Below are 22417 nucleotides of genomic sequence, written 5' to 3' on the forward strand. Positions count from 1 at the left end.
TCGGGGAGCAGTCATTTCAGGGAGCAGTCATTTCAGGGAGCAGTCATTTCAGGAAGCAGTCATTTCAGGGAGCAGTCATTTCAGGAAGCAGTCATTTCAGGGAGCAGTCATTTCATGAAGCAGTCAATTCAGGGAGCAGTCATTTCAGGGAGCAGTCATTTCAGGAATCGGTCATTTCATGAAGCAGTCATTTCAGGGAGCAGTCATTTCAGGAAGCAGTCATTTCATGAAGCAGTCATTTCAGGGAGCAGTCATTTCAGGGAGCAGTCATTTCAGCATAGCAGCAGAAGAAAGCAGAGATAGACTTTAATCACTCTCAGGGAGACAAATTAAATAGAGATTAGCACCGATCCATATAATTTTCTAGATAATACAGACGTTTGAACCACTAAGAGTATAATCATCACTGCAGTAAAGTAAATACCACAGCAGGCGGGGTTATAATGACACACTCCTTTCTATTTGGTTTCGTTTTGTTTTCCTACTTATGCTTTTTTTAACAGATGTATCTATGTATCTTATCCCAGCACATCTACTGTACTGTACTGCACTCTACTGAACTTGAATGTAAAGTACAACAGTAAGTACTAACCTGCCGGCTTGCAGAACCCCAGATATGGTGAAGAGTCCGAAGTCGGTGATGACCACTTTGCCGTTGTCATAGAAAACATTCTTGGACTTCATGTCCTTGTGTAGGATCCCCTTGGCGTGAAGATAGCCCATTCCCTGAAAACAACACAAACATAAATCATTGCGATTCTAGAGTCATATTTTGTGACCAATATTGTTGTAGAAGAAATGTATTGGTTGAATGATCCAGGCAGTCTCCAACACATTGATTATGTTGTTAAGGTAATGTGTAATGAGTCTTAAAAACATTACAGTACCTTAACCATCTCCTGGGCGATCTGTCTGGTCTTGTTAACATCCAGGATGACTTTGGCATCCCTCACCACCGAATACAGGGTCCTTCCCTTACACAAGCTGAGAGAGAGACATTACAACTTAACAACACATCATACATTAGAATACAGTAGATTATAATAGAGTAAGGTATGGTAGAGTAGAAAATAATAGATTAAAGTAGAGTAGTGTAGTGTAAAGTAGTGTAATGTGGTGTATAGTAGATTTGAGTGGTGTAGAGTAGAATATAGTAGAGTAGAGTAGAGTAGTGTAGAGTAGAACATAGTAGAGTAGTGTAGAGTAGAATAGAGTAGAATATAGTAGAGTAGAATATAGTAGAATAGAGTAGAGTAAAGTAGAGGAGAGTAGAATAGAGTAGAACATAGTAGAGTAGTTTAGAGTAGAATATAGTAGAGTAGTGTAGAATATAGTAAAGTAGAGTAGAGTAGAATAGAGTCGAGTAGTGTAGAGTAGTGTAGAGTAGAATATAGTAGAGTAGAGTAGAATAGAGTAGAATAGAGTAGTGTAGAGTAGTGTAGAGAAAAACATAGTAGAGTAGTTTAGAGTAGAATATAGTAGAGTAGTGTAGAATATAGTAAAGTAGAGTAGAGTAGAATAGAGTCAAGTAGTGTAGAGTAGTGTAGAGTAGTGTAGAATAGAGTAGAATAGAGTAGAGTAGTGTAGAGTAGTGTAGAGTAGAATATAGTAGAGTAGAGTAGAATAGAGTAGAATAGAGTAGTGTAGAGTAGTGTAGAGTAGAATATGGTAGTGTAGTGTAGAATATAGTAGAGTAGAGTAGAATAGAGTAGTGTAGAGTAGTGTAGAGTAGTGTAGAGTAGTGTAGAGTATAATATAGTAGAGTAGAGTAGTGTAGAGTAGAATATAGTAGAGTAGAGTAGAATAGAGTAGAATAGAGTAGAGTAGTGTAGAACATAGTAGAGTAGTTTAGAGTAGAATATAGTAGAGTAGAGTAGAATAGAGTAGTGTAGAGTAGTGTAGCGTAGTGTAGAGTAGAATATAGTAGAGTAGAGTAGAATAGAGTAGAATAGAGTAGTGTAGAGTAGTGTAGAGTAGAATATAGTAGAGTAGAGTAGAATATAGTAGAGTAGAGTAGAGTAGAGTAGAGTAGTGTAGAGTAGAGTAGAGTAGTGTAGAGTAGATTATAGTAGAGTAGTGTAGAGTAGAATAGAGTAGAGTAGAGGAGAGTAGAATAGAGTAGAGTAGAGTAGAGTAGAATAGTGTAGAGTCGTGTAGTGTAGAGTAGAATAGAGTAGAGTAAAGTAGAGGAGAGTAGAATAGAGTAGAGTAGAGTAGTGTAGAGTAGAGTAGAGTAGAGTAGTGTAGAGTAGATTATAGTAGAGTAGTATAGAGTAGAATAGAGTAGAGTAGAGGAGAGTAGAATAGAGTAGAGTAGAGTAGAGTAGAATAGTGTAGAGTCGTGTAGAGTAGTGTAGAGTAGAATAGAGTAGAGTAAAGTAGAGGAGAGTAGAATAGAGTAGAGTAAAGTAGAGGAGAGTAGAATAGAGTAGAGTAGAGTAGAATAGAGTAGAGTAAAGTAGAGTAGAATAGAGGAGTGTAGAGTAGTGTAGACTAGAATAGAGTAGAGTAAAGTAGAGGAGAGTAGAGTAGAATAGAGTAGAGTAAAGTAGAGGAGAGTAGAGTAGAATAGAGGAGTGTAGAGTAGTGTAGACTAGAATAGAGTAGAGTAAAGTAGAGGAGAGTAGAGTAGAATAGAGTAGACTAAAGTAGAGGAGAGTAGAGTAGAATAGAGGAGTGTAGAGTAGTGTAGACTAGAATAGAGTAGAGTAAAGTAGAGGAGAGTAGAGTAGAATAGAGGAGAGTAAAGTAGAGGAGAGTAGAGTAGAATAGAGGAGTGTAGAGTAGTGTAGACTAGAATAGAGTAGAGTAAAGTAGAGGAGAGTAGAGTAGAATAGAGGAGAGTAAAGTAGAGGAGAGTAGAGTAGAATAGAGGAGTGTAGAGTAGTGTAGACTAGAATAGAGTAGAGTAAAGTAGAGGAGAGTAGAGTAGAATAGAGGAGAGTAAAGTAGAGGAGAGTAGAGTAGAATAGAGGAGTGTAGAGTAGTGTAGACTAGAATAGAGTAGAGTAAAGTAGAGGAGAGTAGAGTAGAATAGAGGAGAGTAAAGTAGAGGAGAGTAGAGTAGAATAGTATAGAATAGAATAATATATTAATCTTCATAGAAAGAGAAGCATTGTTTAATGAAATCATGTTTTTTCTTTTTTTCCCCAGGGGGTTTTGTTGTTAATTGAATATTCAATAATGATGGTGGTATCAGTCCAGTGTACGGACATATCCATTCTGTTTTGTTGTTCATTTAATATTCAATAATGATGGTGGTATCAGTCCAGTGTACGGACATATCCATTCTGTTTTGTTGTTAATTGAATATTCAATAATGATGGTGGTATCAGTTCCAGTGTACGGACATATCCATTCTGTTTTGTTGTTAATTGAATATTCAATAATGATGGTGGTATCAGTCCAGTGTACGGACATATCCATTCTGTTTTGTTGTTAATTTAATATTCAATAATGATGATGGTGTCAGTCCAGTGTACGGACATATCCATTCTGTTTTGTTGTTCATTTAATATTCAATAATGATGGTGGTATCAGTCCAGTGTACGGACATATCCATTCTGTTTTGTTGTTAATTGAATATTCAATAATGATGGTGGTATCAGTTCCAGTGTACGGACATATCCATTCTGTTTTGTTGTTAATTGAATATTCAATAATGATGGTGGTATCAGTTCCAGTGTACGGACATATCCATTCTGTTTTGTTGTTAATTGAATATTCAATAATGATGGTGGTATCAGTTCCAGTGTACGGACATATCCATTCTGTTTTGTTGTTCATTTAATATTCAATAATGATGGTGGTATCAGTCCAGTGTACGGACATATCCATTCTGTTTTGTTGTTCATTTAATATTCAATAATGATGATGGTATCAGTCCAGTGTACGGACATATCCATTCTGTTTTGTTGTTAATTTAATATTCAATAATGATGGTGGTATCAGTCCAGTGTACGGACATATCCATTCTGTTTTGTTGTTCATTTAATATTCAATAATGATGGTGGTATCAGTCCAGTGTACGGACATATCCATTCTGTTTTGTTGTTCATTTAATATTCAATAATGATGGTGGTATCAGTCCAGTGTACGGACATATCCATTCTGTTTTGTTGTTAATTTAATATTCAATAATGATGGTGGTATCAGTCCAGTGTACGGACATATCCATTCTGTTTTGTTGTTAATTGAATATTCAATAATGATGGTGGTATCAGTCCAGTGTACGGACATATCCATTCTGTTTTGTTGTTCATTTAATATTCAATAATGATGGTGGTATCAGTCCAGTGTACGGACATATCCATTCTGTTTTGTTGTTAATTGAATATTCAATAATGATGGTGGTATCAGTCCAGTGTACGGACATATCCATTCTGTTTTGTTGTTAATTTAATATTCAATAATGATGGTGGTATCAGTCCAGTGTACGGACATATCCATTCTGTTTTGTTGTTAATTGAATATTCAATAATGATGGTGGTATCAGTCCAGTGTACGGACATATCCATTCTGTTTTGTTGTTCATTTAATATTCAATAATGATGGTGGTATCAGTTCCAGTGTACGGACATATCCATTCTGTTTTGTCGTTCATTTAATATTCAATAATGATGGTGGTATCAGTTCCAGTGTACGGACATATCCATTCTGTTTTGTTGTTCATTTAATATTCAATAATGATGGTGGTATCAGTTCCAGTGTACGGACATATCCATTCTGTTTTGTTGTTAATTTAATATTCAATAATGATGGTGGTATCAGTCCAGTGTACGGACATATCCATTCTGTTTTGTTGTTCATTTAATATTCAATAATGATGGTGGTATCAGTCCAGTGTACGGACATATCCATTCTGTTTTGTTGTTAATTGAATATTCAATAATGATGGTGGTATCAGTTCCAGTGTACGGACATATCCATTCTGTTTTGTTGTTAATTGAATATTCAATAATGATGGTGGTATCAGTCCAGTGTACGGACATATCCATTCTGTTTTGTTGTTAATTGAATATTCAATAATGATGGTGGTATCAGTTCCAGTGTACGGACATATCCATTCTGTTTTGTTGTTAATTGAATATTCAATAATGATGGTGGTATCAGTCCAGTGTACGGACATATCCATTCTGTTTTGTTGTTAATTGAATATTCAATAATGATGGTGGTATCAGTCCAGTGTACGGACATATCCATTCTGTTTTGTTGTTAATTGAATATTCAATAATGATGGTGGTATCAGTTCCAGTGTACGGACATATCCATTCTGTTTTGTTGTTAATTGAATATTCAATAATGATGGTGGTATCAGTCCAGTGTACGGACATATCCATTCTGTTTTGTTGTTCATTTAATATTCAATAATGATGGTGGTATCAGTTCCAGTGTACGGACATATCCATTCTGTTTTGTTGTTAATTGAATATTCAATAATGATGGTGGTATCAGTTCCAGTGTACGGACATATCCATTCTGTTTTGTTGTTAATTTAATATTCAATAATGATGGTGGTATCAGTCCAGTGTACGGACATATCCATTCTGTTTTGTTGTTAATTTAATATTCAATAATGATGGTGGTATCAGTCCAGTGTACGGACATATCCATTCTGTTTTGTTGTTCATTTAATATTCAATAATGATGGTGGTATCAGTTCCAGTGTACGGACATATCCATTCTGTTTTGTTGTTAATTGAATATTCAATAATGATGGTGGTATCAGTCCAGTGTACGGACATATCCATTCTGTTTTGTTGTTAATTTAATATTCAATAATGATGGTGGTATCAGTCCAGTGTACGGACATATCCATTCTGTTTTGTTGTTAGTTTAATATTCAATAATGATGATGGTGTCAGTCCAGTGTACGGACATATCCATTCTGTTTTGTTGTTAATTGAATATTCAATAATGATGGTGGTATCAGTCCAGTGTACGGACATATCCATTCTGTTTTGTTGTTAATTGAATATTCAATAATGATGGTGGTATCAGTCCAGTGTACGGACATATCCATTCTGTTTTGTTGTTCATTTAATATTCAATAATGATGGTGGTATCAGTTCCAGTGTACGGACATATCCATTCTGTTTTGTTGTTAATTTAATATTCAATAATGATGGTGGTATCAGTCCAGTGTACGGACATATCCATTCTGTTTTGTTGTTCATTTAATATTCAATAATGATGGTGGTATCAGTTCCAGTGTACGGACATATCCATTCTGTTTTGTTGTTCATTTAATATTCAATAATGATGATGGTATCAGTCCAGTGTACGGACATATCCATTCTGTTTTGTTGTTAATTTAATATTCAATAATGATGATGGTATCAGTCCAGTGTACGGACATATCCATTCTGTTTTGTTGTTAATTGAATATTCAATAATGATGGTGGTATCAGTCCAGTGTACGGACATATCCATTCTGTTTTGTTGTTAATTGAATATTCAATAATGATGGTGGTATCAGTTCCAGTGTACGGACATATCCATTCTGTTTTGTTGTTCATTTAATATTCAATAATGATGGTGGTATCAGTTCCAGTGTACGGACATATCCATTCTGTTTTGTTGTTAATTGAATATTCAATAATGATGGTGGTATCAGTTCCAGTGTACGGACATATCCATTCTGTTTTGTTGTTAATTGAATATTCAATAATGATGGTGGTATCAGTCCAGTGTACGGACATATCCATTCTGTTTTGTTGTTAATTGAATATTCAATAATGATGGTGGTATCAGTCCAGTGTACGGACATATCCATTCTGTTTTGTTGTTAATTGAATATTCAATAATGATGGTGGTATCAGTCCAGTGTACGGACATATCCATTCTGTTTTGTTGTTAATTGAATATTCAATAATGATGGTGGTATCAGTTCCAGTGTACGGACATATCCATTCTGTTTTGTTGTTAATTTAATATTCAATAATGATGGTGGTATCAGTCCAGTGTACGGACATATCCATTCTGTTTTGTTGTTCATTTAATATTCAATAATGATGGTGGTATCAGTCCAGTGTACGGACATATCCATTCTGTTTTGTTGTTAATTTAATATTCAATAATGATGGTGGTATCAGTTCCAGTGTACGGACATATCCATTCTGTTTTGTTGTTAATTGAATATTCAATAATGATGGTGGTATCAGTTCCAGTGTACGGACATATCCATTCTGTTTTGTTGTTCATTTAATATTCAATAATGATGGTGGTATCAGTCCAGTGTACGGACATATCCATTCTGTTTTGTTGTTCATTTAATATTCAATAATGATGGTGGTATCAGTCCAGTGTACGGACATATCCATTCTGTTTTGTTGTTAATTTAATATTCAATAATGATGGTGGTATCAGTCCAGTGTACGGACATATCCATTCTGTTTTGTTGTTCATTTAATATTCAATAATGATGGTGGTATCAGTCCAGTGTACGGACATATCCATTCTGTTTTGTTGTTAATTGAATATTCAATAATGATGGTGGTATCAGTCCAGTGTACGGACATATCCATTCTGTTTTGTTGTTAATTTAATATTCAATAATGATGGTGGTATCAGTCCAGTGTACGGACATATCCATTCTGTTTTGTTGTTAATTGAATATTACACATTACATTACATCTCCAATAACACAAGCTGAGCATTTGGCTTTGTAGTGGAGGAATAACTGGTTTGCAATCTATCCCCAAGGCCTCTCGTTTGGCCTCAGAGGGCAGGCGATGGATGAGAGCAGAGAACAACTAAAGCCAGGTGTTGACTGCCATCTATCCACTCCTGGTGATTCACAGCCAGGTGTTGACTGCCATCTATCCACTCCTGGTGAATCACAGCCAGGTGTTGACTGCCATCTATCCACTCCTGGTGAATCACAGCCAGGTGTTGACTGCCATCTATCCACTCCTGGTGAATCACAGCCAGGTGTTGACTGCCATCTAACAGTAATGTCACAGGGCAACCCCAAAAAGTTTCAGCTGGACTGAAAGAGATAGCTCATTAAGATAAGCTCTCTCTCTCTCTCTCTCTCTCTCTCTCTCTCTCTCCCTCTCTATCTCTCTCTCTCTCTCTTTCTCTCTCTCTCCCTCTCTATCTCTCTCTCTCTCTCTCTCTCTCCAGAGCGTGTCAGACCAGACCTCTTCATTATACAACCTCACAGGGTGGTCCCGCAGGTCTGGGAGAGTGTCTTGCTGGTCTGGCCGGGGTGTCTATTGATTTGTTGCTTTTGTGTAAAGTGTTGGGGCTGCGTTTGAGGGCGATGTCCTTTAGGGTCCGGGCGAAGGTGGGCACTGCTGCCTTGTATAGGTGGACCTGGTCATAAAGGCTCTTCAAGTCTCTTCACATTATCTCTTTGATAATGTGAAAGTCCAGCTGAAACTTTTCCTCTGGTGCTTTTGTGAGTGTAATGTTAACTGTTTATTTTTTATTGTTTATTTCACTTTTATTCATTATCTATGTCACTTGCTTAGGCACTGCAAACATGTTTGCCCTTTGAATTGAGAGAGAGTATCATTACATCTCCTCACATCCCAAAGCCTCCCACCTCCCATCACCCCAAAGCCCCTCCCCCTCACCCCCCTTCCATCATGCCAAAGCCCCTCCCCCACACCCCCCTTCTATCACCCCAAAGCACCTCCCCCTCCTCCCCTCTTTATCATCCCAAAGCCCCTCCCCCCGTCACCCCTTCTATCACCCCAAAGCCTCGGCCCCCTCCTCCCCCGTCAACCCTTCTAAAACCCCAAAGCCCCTCACCCCCTCCTCTCACCACAAAGCCTTCCCCTCCCCCTGAATGTGATGGATTGACGCAGCTAGGTGACATCCAGATGGCCTGAGGGCCAAACTGATACTGGAGCTTCATGCATATTCATTCATACAACGAGGTAAGGTGACAGGAGACATTTTTAGCATCTCTCTGGGCTCTGGCTCCGTGAGACGGGATAGGGACCTTATATCACCTGATGACGCACCGTCAACAACTTCAGCTACCGATAAACATCCAGGGATGACATAAATTACTGCCATAGCTTTCAAGTGTGTGTGTGTGAGTGTGTGTGTGTGCATGTTGTCAACAGTCGGGATGAATACAATCAGGATAGTAATACACGGATGGAGTTGTATTCGTGGCTCTCTCTCTGCTGAGCAAAAGCCAATAAAGTCACCAAAAACACTCAGAGAGCCTAGAGAGCCTTGAAAAGCAGAGTAATTATTCCTTATGGATAGAAACCTGCAGTGCCAGGAAACGGCTAATGATTATTCCACGCTGCGGGTGCTCTTGCAAATCAATCCACACACAGCCACTCATGGCGAATCAAAGACAAACAATCAATATTAATATTTGCTGAATTGTCCGCATCACTGACTAACCTTTCATCCCTGCCTGGTATAAGCCAATTTCGTCTTCTCTCAGGTTCAATTTGACATGTTTTTCCTGTTGGTCTCCGGGGTAATAAGCCTGAGTGGAATAATTAAGACTAGCGCGACTCTATAGCAGGTACTGCATATTAAGAGCAGCTCTATGCAGCCAGCTATGACATTTACTTTGATTACATGCACTCACTCATCTCAGCACTCAGGACTTTACAAGGTAAAGCAGTCTTTTGAACTATTGTTTGCGAGTGTTGGTGGTTCGCCGAACTATGCTTGACAGCCAAAAATCTTGTGTTAGCTCCCAGAGTAAATGCCTAGGCTTTAGCTCAAAGGGTTATTGCAATCTTGGGTCATGCAGACAATTCAGGGTTGATACTCGGGCAATAAGGGAAGGAATGGCATTGTTTCTATAACATCCCACATTTCAATTTACTCAACTGCATAATTCTTGAAGTTTACACGGTACTAATACAAAGTCAAGCGTAACATCCTCTGGTTTTAGATTCAGTTTTTTTGTGAAACATTATTTCTGCTACTTTGTGCACTGATCTGTTATCATAACAGGGGAGGGGGCTTCAGAATGGTTTGATTAGTTACCCTCAAAATTTCCTCTGAAGAAACAATGACACAGCAGTTTAACTGACGAATAGAAAACCAGGGAGAGAATCAAATGGAATCAAAGGAATTATTGTTGTTTTGTTACTTTTACCAGTTACTTTGTGGAGTCTTTCCTTTGTTGAAAAAGGGACCACACCACAGAGGAATTTCCCTAAAAGTGAACACTACAAAACATTTAGTCACGTCTAGACAGGGATTTAACTACAATATGATTACAACTGCTTCACCTCCAGGTATACACTTCTACTCGTGAGGTAATTTGGATTCCGCCTTCACCTCAGCAAACATGTATTTTATTAGCCGTAACATTGTCTGTTTCTGTCCTTAGCTAGCCACTAATATTTCATATTTTATTAATAGAAATCTCCTGCCAGATAAACAACTTGAGATTAATCATCAAGTTCATTTTTGTGGGTGTCCTGTTACATGACAAACAATACCATGTCTTTAAACCTATAACGGCGCATCCTGAAAGGCCAGTCTTTGTGTAAGCACAGATCTTTAGACAACGCGCAAGGGCTGTGGCGAATCACTACACACCCGGCTTGGCTCAACCCAGTGCACTTCAAATCAGCCCAGCCAGACAGCACAGCCAGGACACTGCCTTTGGCTTCATTGAGACACCCATGTCACACACTAGTGCTCCAGAAGGGAATGGAGCGCTGTATGATGATCTATAGTGAATCTACAAAAACATCACCCTTGTTGGAGAGAGAGAGACTCTGACTCAGGCCCCAGGGTAACAAAGACTGGGTCACTCATACGATGTAGCTAAGCTCCTTCACAAGAGTATTGTATTTTTTTTTACACAGCGTCACTGCTCTACGATAGCTTTGCAGGGATTTTGATGTCAACGTTCAGAAAAAGGGATTGGGCGATAGCATCCACTTCACCACTCTAGGAGGTTAACACTGTGGGATCAGAGAGACAGGAGAGGGGAATTTAAGGAGGGGGTTACTGTGACGTTAAAAGGGTTGAGCTTCTTCCCTACACTAAGAGACCAGCTGGTGGTATGGGACTACCACCAACCATCACAGATGTTACTTAATGTATTGCTGTTCCTAAACTGTCCAGTATAATTATGGCAGGGTTGTCAGACCCAATTCCCCATCCTGTACTTGAAGAGGACCCACAACGACATGCTTACTGATGCAGTTCGATTAGAAGACCACAGTCAGTTTGTCAGTTGGCTGGGATCCATGTTGGAACAGAGCTCAGGTATGACAAACATCATCACTCACCTGGTGAAGATGGCCAGGGGTGGGGGGCTCATGCAGACACCCATGAGCAGGACCACACACACACACACACAGGTGAGGGTTTAGGGGACTCACCTGGTGATGATGGCCAGGTGTGGGGGGCTCATGCAGACACCCATGAACAGGACCACACACACACACACACACACACAGGTGAGGGTTTAGGGGGCTCACCTGGTGATGATGGCCAGATGTGGGGGGCTCATGCAGACACCCATGAAGAGGACTACGTTCTCATGTCGAGTGTTACGGTAGGCCATCACCTCCCGCTTGAAGGCCTTCAGCTGGTCCTCGTTGTCCCGCTCGATGTCGATGAGGCGGATGGCCACCTCACCATGCCAGCGCCCGTGGAACACTAGCCCGACGCGACCTGAAGAGAACAGAAGGTAACTTAGAGATTAAAGAGGTGGACCTGTAGCCAGAGGGTCGCTGGTTCAAATCTCAAGTTGGATCTGAATTGGTAACTAAAGGACTACTAGTGTCAGATCCCAGCTAAAATGTCCCACCATTGTGACCCTGAAGCAAGGCACTTCAGGGCAGCAGGTAGCCTAGTGGTTAGATAGTTCGGTTGCTGGATCAAATCCCCAAACTGACAAGGTAAAAATCTGTCGTTCTTCCCTTGAACAAGGCAGTTAACCCACTGCTCCCCGGTAGGCTGTCATTGTAAATAAGAACTGACTTGCCTAGTTACATTATATATTTTTTTAAATCTAGCTCCAAGGATTCTGCACAATGGCTGACAATGTGCTCTTTTCAAATGACTGTGACTGCATTGTATGTGGCAATATAGAACAGATGTAACAGTTGGACTAATACAATTGTTTTGTATTCTATTCTATTACCTTTCCCGATGAGTTCTCCGATCTCCAGCTGTTTGAAGGGGATGTCCCACTCCTGGAGGTAGATGGATGTCTGGCTGGCCTTGCGGGGGAAGTTACGGGCCGACAGCAGAGACAGGTTCATCTCCTCAAATTCATCCTCCGAATCCTCCACCTCATCGTTCTGTTCAGGAAAGGAAGATGAAGAGGACAGGAAGATGAAGAGGAGAGGAAGATGAAGAGGAAGATGAAGAGTAGAGGAACATGAAGAGACAACGAAGAGGAGAGGAACAGGAGAGGAAGATGAGGATGAAGAGAAGATGAAGGGGAGAGGAAGATGAGGAGAGGAGGAGGAGAGGAAGATGAAGAGGAAGATGAGAGGAAGATGAAGAGGAGAGGAAGATGAAGAGGAAAATCAAGAGGAGAGGAAGACGAGAGGAAGATGAAGAGAAGATGAAGAGGAGAGGAAGATGAAAAGGAAGATCAAGAGGAGAGGAAGATGAAGAGGAGAGGAAGATGAAGATCAAGAGGAGAGTAAGATGAGAGGAAGATGAAGATGGAGAGGAGAGAAAGATGAAGAGGAGAGGAAAATGAAGGGGAGAGGAAGATGAGAGGAAGATGGAGAGGAGAGGAAGAGGAGAGGAAGATGAAGAGGAGAGGAAGAGGAGAGGAAGAGTGAAACTCCTTTCAATCCAGGTCCACAATAAGTGTTTTATTTGTATTTATGTATTTTTTCATACAACACAAAAACACAACAACAACAACAACAACAAAACACCCACTATACAAAACATTCTTGAAGATGGTCAACATACAATTTACAAATTCTGTCAAATATGTCTGGTTTATCCTGGATGTTCTGTAAGGTCTAACGGGATGTCGCTAGATCGTTCAATCCTGCAGTTTGTTATTGAGGGTGGATATGAAGCTTTCCAATTGATGGCTATTCATTTTTTTTGCAGCAATTAGATTACAAAACGTTCTCTGATATTGATCACCAAAATTTACATTTCCCAAGAAACATAATCGTGGAGATGGATGGATATAAATTCCTAGACACAATGAAATGATAGCACATACAGTGGGGCAAAAAAGTATTTAGTCAGTCACCAATTGTGCAAGTTCTCCCACTTAAAAAGATGAGAGAGGCCTGCAATTTTCATCATAGGTATACTTCAACTATGACAGACAAAATGAGGGAAAAAAAATCCAGAAAATCACATTGTAGGATTTTTAATGAATTTATTTGCAAATTATGGTGGAAAATAAGTATTTGGTCACCTACAAACAAGCAAGATTTCTGGCTACTCTGTCCTCCACTCGTTACCTGTATTAATGGCACCTGTTTGAACTTGTTATCAGTATAAAAGACACCTGTCCACAACCTCAAACAGTCACACTCCAAACTCCACTATGGCCAAGACCAAAGAGCTGTCAAAGGACACCAGAAACAAAATTGTAGACCTGCACCAGGCTGGGAAGACTGAATCTGCAATAGGTAAGCAGCTTGGTTTGAAGAAATTAACTGTGGGAGCAATTTTTAGGAAATGGAAGACATACAAGACCACTGATAATCTCCCTCGATCTGGGGCTCCACGCAAGATCTCACCCTGTGGGGTCAAAATGATCACAAGAACAGTGAGCAAAAATCCCAGAACCACACGGGGGGACCTAGTGAATGACCTGCAGAGAGCTGGGACCAAAGTAACAAAGCCTACCATCAGTAACACACTACGCCGCCAGGGACTTAAATCCTGCAGTGCCAGACGTGTCCCCCTGCTTAATCCAGTACATGTCCAGGTCCGTCTGAAGTTTGCTAGAGAGCATTTGGATGATCCAGAAGAAGATTGGGAGAATGTCATATGGTCAGATGAAACCAAAATATAACTTTTTGGTAAAAACTCAACTCATCGTGTTTGGAGGACAAAGAATGCTGAGTTGCATCCAAATAACACCATATCTACTGTGAAGCATGGGGGTGGAAACATCATGCTTTGGGGCTGTTTTTCTGCAAAGGGACCAGGACGACTGATCCGCGTAAAGGAAAGAATGAATGGGGCCATGTATCGTGAGATTTTGAGTGAAAACCTCCTTCCTGTCATGTATTGTCATGTTGTGTCTCTGTCCTTTCCTTTCACCCTGTCTCCCTCTGCTGGTCGTATTAGGTTACCTTTTCTCCCCCGCTTTCCCCCAGCTGTTCCTTGTCTCCTCCTGACTACCTCGTCACCCCGTTTCCCACCTGTTCCCTTTTTCCCTCTGATTAGTCCCCTATATCTCTCTCTGTTTTTGTTCCTGTCCTTGTCGGATTCTTGTTTGTTGTGTTTCATGCCTGAGCCAGACTATCGTCATGTTTGCTGTAACCTTGTCCTGTCCTGTCGGAATCTGCCGGTCTATCTGAGCCTACCTATGTTTGGTTATTAAAGAAGCTCTGTTTAAGTTAGTTCGCTTTTGGGTCCTCATTCACTCACCGTAACAGAAGAATCCGACCAAGAATGGACCCAGCGACTTCGGATCCTCTCCACTCAGCCGTCGAGATCCAGGGAGCGATGCTAGGCAGACACGAGCAGGAATTGTCTGCTGCTCGACATGCCGTTGAGACCCTGGCCACCCAAGTCTCCAACCTCACAGAACAGGTTCACCATCTCCGCCTCGATCCACCGGCCGCTTCCAGGGCTTTCGAATCTCCGGAGCCCAGAATCAATAACCCGCCGTGTTACTCTGGGGAGCCCACTGAATGCCGCTCGTTCCTCACCCAGTGTGATATTGTGTTTTCTCTCCAGCCCAACACTTACGCCAGGAGCACTGCTCGTGTCGCCTACGTCATATCTCTCCTTACTGGACGGGCTCGTGAGTGGGGCACGGCAATCTGGGAGGCAAGGGCTGAGTGTACTAACCAGTATCAGGACTTTAAGGAGGAGATGATACGGGTTTTTGATCGATCTGTTTTTGGGGAGGAGGCTTCCAGGGCCCTGTCTTCCCTATGTCAAGGTAATCGATCCATAACAGACTACTCTATTGAGTTTCGCACCCTTGCTGCCTCCAGTGGCTGGAACGAGCCGGCTTTGCTCGCTCGTTTTCTGGAGGGTCTCCGCGCAGAGGTAAAGGATGAGATTCTCTCCCGGGAGGTTCCTTCCAGCGTGGATTCCTTGATTGAACTCGCTATTCGCATTGAGCGACGGGTTGATCTTCGTCACCGAGCTCGTGGAAAGGAGCTCGCGTTCTCCGTTGCCCCCCTCTCCGCATCACTACCATCTTCCTCTGCCGGCTCGGGTGCTGAGCCCATGCAGCTGGGAGGTATCCGCATCTCGATTAAGGAGAGGGAACGGAGAATCACCAACCGCCTCTGTCTCTATTGCGGTTCCGCTGGTCATTTTGTCACTTCATGTCCAGTAAAAGGCCAGAGCTCATCAGTAAGCGGAGGGCTACTGGTGAGCGCTACTACTCCTGTCTCTCCTTCAAGATCCTGCACTACCTTGTCGGTCCATCTACGCTGGACCGGTTCGTCAGCTTCCTGCAGTGCCTTAATAGACTCTGGGGCGGAGGGCTGTTTTATGGACGAGACCTGGGCTCGGGAACATGACATTCCTCTCAGACAGTTAAAGGAGCCCACGGCCTTGTTCGCCCTGGATGGTAGTCCTCTCCCCAGGATTCAGCGTGAGACGCTACCTTTAACCCTCACTGTCTCTGGTAATCATAGTGAAACCATTTCTTTTTTAATTTTTCGTTCACCTTTTACACCTGTTGTTTTGGGCCATCCCTGGCTAGTTTGTCATAATCCTTCCATTAATTGGTCTAGTAATTCTATCCTCTCCTGGAACGTCTCTTGTCATGTGAAATGTTTAATGTCTGTTATCCCTCCTGTTTCCTCTGTCTCTTCTTCACAGGAGGAGCCTGGTGATTTGACAGGGGTGCCGGAGGAATATCACGATCTGCGCACGGTGTTCAGTCGGTCCAGGGCCACCTCTCTTCCTCCACACCGGTCGTATGATTGTAGTATTGATCTCCTTCCGGGAACCACCCCCCCCCGGGGTAGACTATACTCTCTGTCGGCTCCCGAACGTAAGGCTCTCGAAGATTATTTGTCTGTAGCTCTTGACGCCGGTACCATAGTCCCCTCCTCCTCTCCCGCCGGAGCGGGGTTTTTTTTTGTCAAGAAGAAGGACGGGTCTCTGCGCCCCTGCATAGATTATCGAGGGCTGAATGACATAACAGTGAAGAATCGTTATCCGCTTCCTCTTATGTCTTCAGCCTTCGAGATCCTGCAGGGAGCCAGGTTTTTCACTAAGTTGGACCTTCGTAACGCTTACCATCTCGTGCGCATCAGGGAGGGGGACGAGTGGAAGACGGCGTTTAACACTCCGTTAGGGCACTTTGAATACCGGGTTCTTCCTTTCGGCCTCGCTAACGCTCCAGCTGTCTTTCAGGCATTAGTCAATGATGTCCTGAGAGACATGCTGAACATCTTTGTTTTCGTTTACCTTGACGATATCCTGATTTTTTCACCGTCACTCCAGATTCATGTTCAGCACGTTCGACGTGTCCTCCAGCGCCTTTTAGAGAATTGTCTTTTTGTGAAGGCTGAGAAGTGCACTTTTCATGCCTCCTCCGTCACATTTCTCGGTTCTGTTATTTCCGCTGAAGGCATTAAGATGGATCCCGCTAAGGTCCAAGCTGTCATTGATTGGCCCGTCCCTAAGTCACGCGTCGAGCTGCAGCGCTTTCTCGGCTTCGCGAACTTCTATCGTCGTTTCATCCGTAATTTCGGTCAGGTGGCAGCTCCTCTCACAGCCCTTACTTCTGTCAAGACGTGCTTTAAGTGGTCCGTTTCCGCCCAGGGAGCTTTTGATCTCCTCAAGAATCGTTTTACATCCGCTCCTATCCTTGTTACACCTGACGTCTCTAGACAGTTCGTTGTCGAGGTTGACGCGTCAGAGGTGGGCGTGGGAGCCATTCTTTCTCAGCGCTCCCTCTCTGACGACAAGGTCCACCCATGCGCGTATTTTTCTCATCGCCTGTCCCCGTCGGAACGTAACTATGATGTGGGAAACCGCGAACTGCTCGCCATCCGGTTAGCCCTAGGCGAATGGCGACAGTGGTTGGAGGGGGCGACCGTTCCTTTTGTCGTTTGGACTGACCATAGGAACCTTGAGTACATCCGTTCTGCCAAACGACTTAATGCGCGTCAGGCGCGTTGGGCGCTGTTTTTCGCTCGTTTCGAGTTCGTGATTTCTTATCGTCCGGGCTCTAAGAACACCAAGCCTGATGCTTTATCTCGTCTCTTCAGTTCTTCAGTAGCCTCCACTGACCCCGAGGGGATTCTCCCTGAGGGGCGTGTTGTCGGGTTGACTGTCTGGGGAATTGAGAGGCAGGTAAAGCAAGCGCTCACTCACACTCCGTCGCCGCGCGCTTGTCCTAGGAACCTTCTTTTCGTTCCCGTTCCTACTCGTCTGGCCGTTCTTCAGTGGGCTCACTCTGCCAAGTTAGCCGGCCACCCTGGCGTTCGGGGTACGCTTGCTTCCATTCGCCAGCGTTTTTGGTGGCCCACCCGGGAGCATGACACGCGTCGTTTCGTGGCTGCTTGTTCGGTCTGCGCGCAGACTAAGTCCGGTAACTCCCCTCCTGCCGGCCGGCTCAGGCCGCTGCCCATTCCCTCTCGACCGTGGTCTCACATCGCCTTAGATTTTGTCACCGGACTGCCTTCGTCAGCGGGGAAGACTGTTATTCTTACGGTTGTCGATAGGTTCTCTAAGGCGGCTCATTTCATTCCCCTTGCTAAGCTTCCTTCTGCTAAAGAGACGGCACAAATCATCATCGAGAATGTTTTCAGAATTCATGGCCTTCCGTCAGACGTCGTTTCGGACAGAGGTCCGCAATTCACGTCTCAATTTTGGAGGGAGTTTTGCCGTTTGATTGGGGCTTCCGTCAGTCTCTCTTCCGGCTTTCACCCCCAGTCTAACGGTCAAGCAGAACGGGCCAATCAGACTATTGGTCGCATCTTACGCAGTCTTTCTTTTCGCAACCCTGCGTCTTGGTCAGAACAGCTCCCCTGGGCAGAATACGCCCACAACTCGCTTCCTTCGTCTGCGACCGGGCTATCTCCTTTTCAGAGTAGCCTCGGGTACCAGCCTCCGCTGTTCTCATCTCAGTTCGCCGAGTCCAGCGTCCCCTCCGCTCAGGCTTTTGTCCAACGTTGCGAGCGCACCTGGAAGAGGGTCAGGTCTGCACTTTGCCGTTATAGGACGCAGACTGTGAGGGCTGCTAATAAGCGTAGAACTAAGAGTCCTAGATATTGTCGCGGTCAGAGAGTTTGGCTCTCCACTCAGAACCTTCCCCTTAAGACGGCTTCTCGCAAGTTGACCCCGCGGTTCATTGGTCCGTTCCGTATTTCTCGGGTCATTAATCCTGTCGCAGTTCGACTTCTTCTTCCGCGATACCTTCGTCGCGTCCACCCGGTCTTCCATGTCTCCTGTATTAAGCCCGTTCTTCGCGCCCCCGCTCGTCTTCCCCCCCCCCCCCCCATCCTTGTCGAGGGCGCACCCATCTACAGGGTCCGCAGGATTTTGGACATGCGTCCTCGGGGCCGTGGTCACCAGTACCTCGTTGATTGGGAGGGGTACGGTCCTGAGGAGAGGAGTTGGGTTCCCTCTCGGGACGTGCTGGACCGTGCGCTGATCGAGGATTTCCTCCGTTGCCGCCAGGTTTCCTCCTCGAGTGCGCCAGGAGGCGCTCGGTGAGTGGGGGGGTACTGTCATGTATTGTCATGTTGTGTCTCTGTCCTTTCCTTTCACCCTGTCTCCCTCTGCTGGTCGTATTAGGTTACCTTTTCTCCCCCGCTTTCCCCCAGCTGTTCCTTGTCTCCTCCTGACTACCTCGTCACCCCGTTTCCCACCTGTTCCCTTTTTCCCTCTGATTAGTCCCCTATATCTCTCTCTGTTTTTGTTCCTGTCCTTGTCGGATTCTTGTTTGTTGTGTTTCATGCCTGAGCCAGACTATCGTCATGTTTGCTGTAACCTTGTCCTGTCCTGTCGGAATCTGCCGGTCTATCTGAGCCTACCTATGTTTGGTTATTAAAGAAGCTCTGTTTAAGTTAGTTCGCTTTTGGGTCCTCATTCACTCACCGTAACACTTCCATCAGCAAGGGCATTGAAGATGAAACGTGGCTAGGTCTTTCAGCATGACAATGATCCCAAACACACCGCCCGGGCAACGAAGGAGTCGCTTCGTAAGAAGCATTTCAAGGTCCTGGAGTGGCCTAGCCAGTCTCCAGATCTCAACCCCATAGAAAATCTTTGGAAACCTTGTGAAGACTTACAGAAAACGTTTGACCTCTGTCATTGTCAACAAAGGGTGTATAACAAAGTATTGAGATAAACTTTTGTTATTGACCAAATATTTATTTTCCACCATAATTTGCAAATAAATTCATAAAAAATCCTACAATGTGATTTTCTGGATTTTTTTTCTCATTTTGTCTGTCATAGTTGAAGTGTACCTATGATGAAAATTACAGGCCTCTCTCATCTTTTTAAGTGGGAGAACTTGCGCAATTGGTGGCTGACTAAATACTTTTTTGCCTCGCTGTATGTTATGGCAAAATGGTGTCAGTTTGTTACAGGACCACAGCATGTGTAATAGGGTTCCTTTGTGCTTTCTGCATCTCCAACAGAGATGTGACATTTCTGCCTGCATTACATGCATTCTGTCTGGAGTGTAGTAAGTCCTACAAAGGATCTTACATATATTATAGGAGCAGGTATGAACATGTCCACATCTCTGTGACCAATGGTTCTCCTCAATTTCTTCCATTAGATCTGTTTCCCATCGTTTCCTTATAGGTTCTGAACCAGCAGATAAAGCTTCAATCCATCTTGATATAACTTTGGCAATCAACTTCTTTGTTGTAGCAGCTTCTTTCAGTATTGTTTCTATGCTAGATGCCTTAGGTTGTAAGATTTTAAAGAAATCTGTAACTACCAATTGGATACCACAAAATTGAGGAAGAAAAGGGGGGGGTAAACAACATATACAGTATACATATATAAATGACTTTATATGAGGAAAACAGGCAGCTTCATAGGGGAAGTGGAAAACAGTCAGCTTCATAGGGGAAGTGGAAAACAGTCAGCTTTATAGGGGAAGTGGAAATCAGTCAGCTTTATAGGGGAAGTAGAAAACAGGCAGCTTCATAGGGGAAGTGGTAAACAGTCAGCTTTATAGGGGAAGTGAAAAACAGTCAGCTTTATAGGGGAAGTGGAAAACAGTCAGCTTTATAGGGAAAGTGGAAAACAGTCAGCTTTATAGGGGAAGTGGAAAACAGTCAGCTTTATAGGGGAAGTGGAAAACAGTCAGCTTTATAGGGGAAGTGGAAAACAGTCAGCTTTATAGGGGAAGTGGAAAACAGTCAGCTTTATAGGGGAAGTGGAAAACAGTCAGCTTTATAGGGGAAGTGGAAAACAGTCAGCTTTATAGGGGAAGTGGAAAACAGTCAGCTTTATAGGGGAAGTGGAAAACAGTCAGCTTTATAGGGGAAGTGGAAAACAGTCAGCTTTATAGGGGAAGTGGAAAACAGTCAGCTTTATAGGGGAAGTGGAAAACAGTCAGCTTTATAGGGGAAGTGGAAAACAGTCAGCTTTATAGGGGAAGTGGATAACAGGAAGCTTTATAGGGGAAGTGGAAAACAGTCAGCTTTATAGGGGAAGTGGAAAACAGACAGATTTATAGGGGAAGTGGAAAACAGACAGATTTATAGGGGAAGTGGAAAACAGGCAGCATTATAGGGGAAGTGGAAAACAGTCATTTGACTCTTGAGGTCTTTCCAGTCAAAATAAAGATGGAGAACTGGCCATTAATTTGATTTAATAAGTTCGATGGATTTGAAACTGGCAAGGCCTGGAATAAATCATCAACCTTGGTAATATATTAATTTTGAAAATGTTGACCCTACCTAACATAATGGTGTTCATCTCTTCATCTCTGAATATTATATTAAATCGTATCTATTAAAGGGATACTTCGGGATTTTGGCAATAAGGCCCTTCCTCTACTAGCATGCTAGTAGATACCATAGACTCACAGTCATTGTGCTAATGCTAGTTAGCATTAGTTTGTGAAACTACCTCTAACCTCCTTTATACTGGACACAGATACATAAAAATGGTATCCACAAGTTCATCTGACTCTGGGGAAGTAGATGAAGGGTCTCAATGCCAAAACCCCAAAGTCTCCTTTTAAAGAAGAGTAAATTACTTTATATGCTTCCTAAAGTGTGCATGGTATTAGTACACCAACGTATTTCATATATGTCTTAGTTCATTTCCATCTAAATGTACTTTCAAAGTCCTGATTAGAAATGGACATTATTTCACTCTGAATCCTGATACATCCTGCACCATATGTATCCAACAGTAGTAAAATAAATGACAGAGAATGTTCTGGTGCAGATAAATTAACTAAAATATAATCTGCATACAATGACATCACATGTTGACCTCCACCAATCTCTATTCCCCCGGATTGAGCCATGAGTTCTAATTATTGATGCTATGGGTTCTGTGGTGAAAGAGAACAGATAATTAGACAAACTAGTTGTATACTTCTTTAATGTGTTATCCTCTATCCTCTGGGCTCTTACTGTGCAATTATTACATTAAATTCTAATAAAAACCCAATTAAATGAAATTGAAACGGTGAAAATGGCCATCCTTGTTGTGTGGTTGCAGAGGATTGCCATCTGGAGCGTCAGCATGCCAAACTATAACAAAAACAGATTCTATTCAGAAACAAATCCCACAATTTCATTAGAGCGTGGACTCACGTCTGATGTAGGTTCCACTTCAATCTGTAGTAAAGGGTTTAAAGGGTTCATCTCGACTCTGTAAGCAAGAGGAGGGCATGCAGATGGGATGAGCATTTTACATTGTACACGCTAGCATCATACACACATTTTACATTGTACACGCTAGCATCATACACACATTTTACATTGCACATGCTAGCATAACACATCTGCAATGACCCGTGTTGAATCACGCATCATGGACAGTGATTAAACACCATGCACTTTCTGAACCCTCTTTTCTGTTTATCTCGCTAGGTGGCCAGGCAGAAAGGCATTCTACAGGTAAGCTCTTCCAACCTCTGTGTCATCAGTAGAACTGTGTACACACACACACACACACTCACACACACACACACACACACTCACACACACACTCACACACACACACACACACACACACACACACACACTCACACTCACTCACACTCACACTCACACTCACACACACACACACACACACACACACACACACACTCACACTCACACTCACACTCACACACACACACACA

The 22417-nt window shown here is 42.8% G+C and overlaps 1 protein-coding gene across 4 annotated transcripts in view; it reads right to left on the bottom strand.

Annotated features, from left to right (window-relative positions):
* The window catches only part of LOC110535114 (kinase suppressor of Ras 2), a 128045-nt gene that overhangs the window by 10883 nt on the left and 94745 nt on the right, over positions 1 to 22417 (bottom strand). For all 4 annotated transcript variants that reach the window (XM_036936320.1, XM_036936321.1, XM_036936322.1 and 1 more), the window contains exons 15-19: positions 21885 to 21942; positions 12095 to 12254; positions 11427 to 11622; positions 888 to 984; positions 593 to 726 (exon numbers count right to left, since the gene is read on the bottom strand). In XM_036936320.1, coding sequence (XP_036792215.1) covers positions 593 to 726; positions 888 to 984; positions 11427 to 11622; positions 12095 to 12254; positions 21885 to 21942 — 645 coding nt within the window. The remainder of the gene's footprint in view (positions 1 to 592; positions 727 to 887; positions 985 to 11426; positions 11623 to 12094; positions 12255 to 21884; positions 21943 to 22417) is intronic.

Source organism: Oncorhynchus mykiss, chromosome 11 (assembly GCF_013265735.2).
Source record: "Oncorhynchus mykiss isolate Arlee chromosome 11, USDA_OmykA_1.1, whole genome shotgun sequence".
Lineage (NCBI taxonomy): Eukaryota > Metazoa > Chordata > Actinopteri > Salmoniformes > Salmonidae > Oncorhynchus > Oncorhynchus mykiss.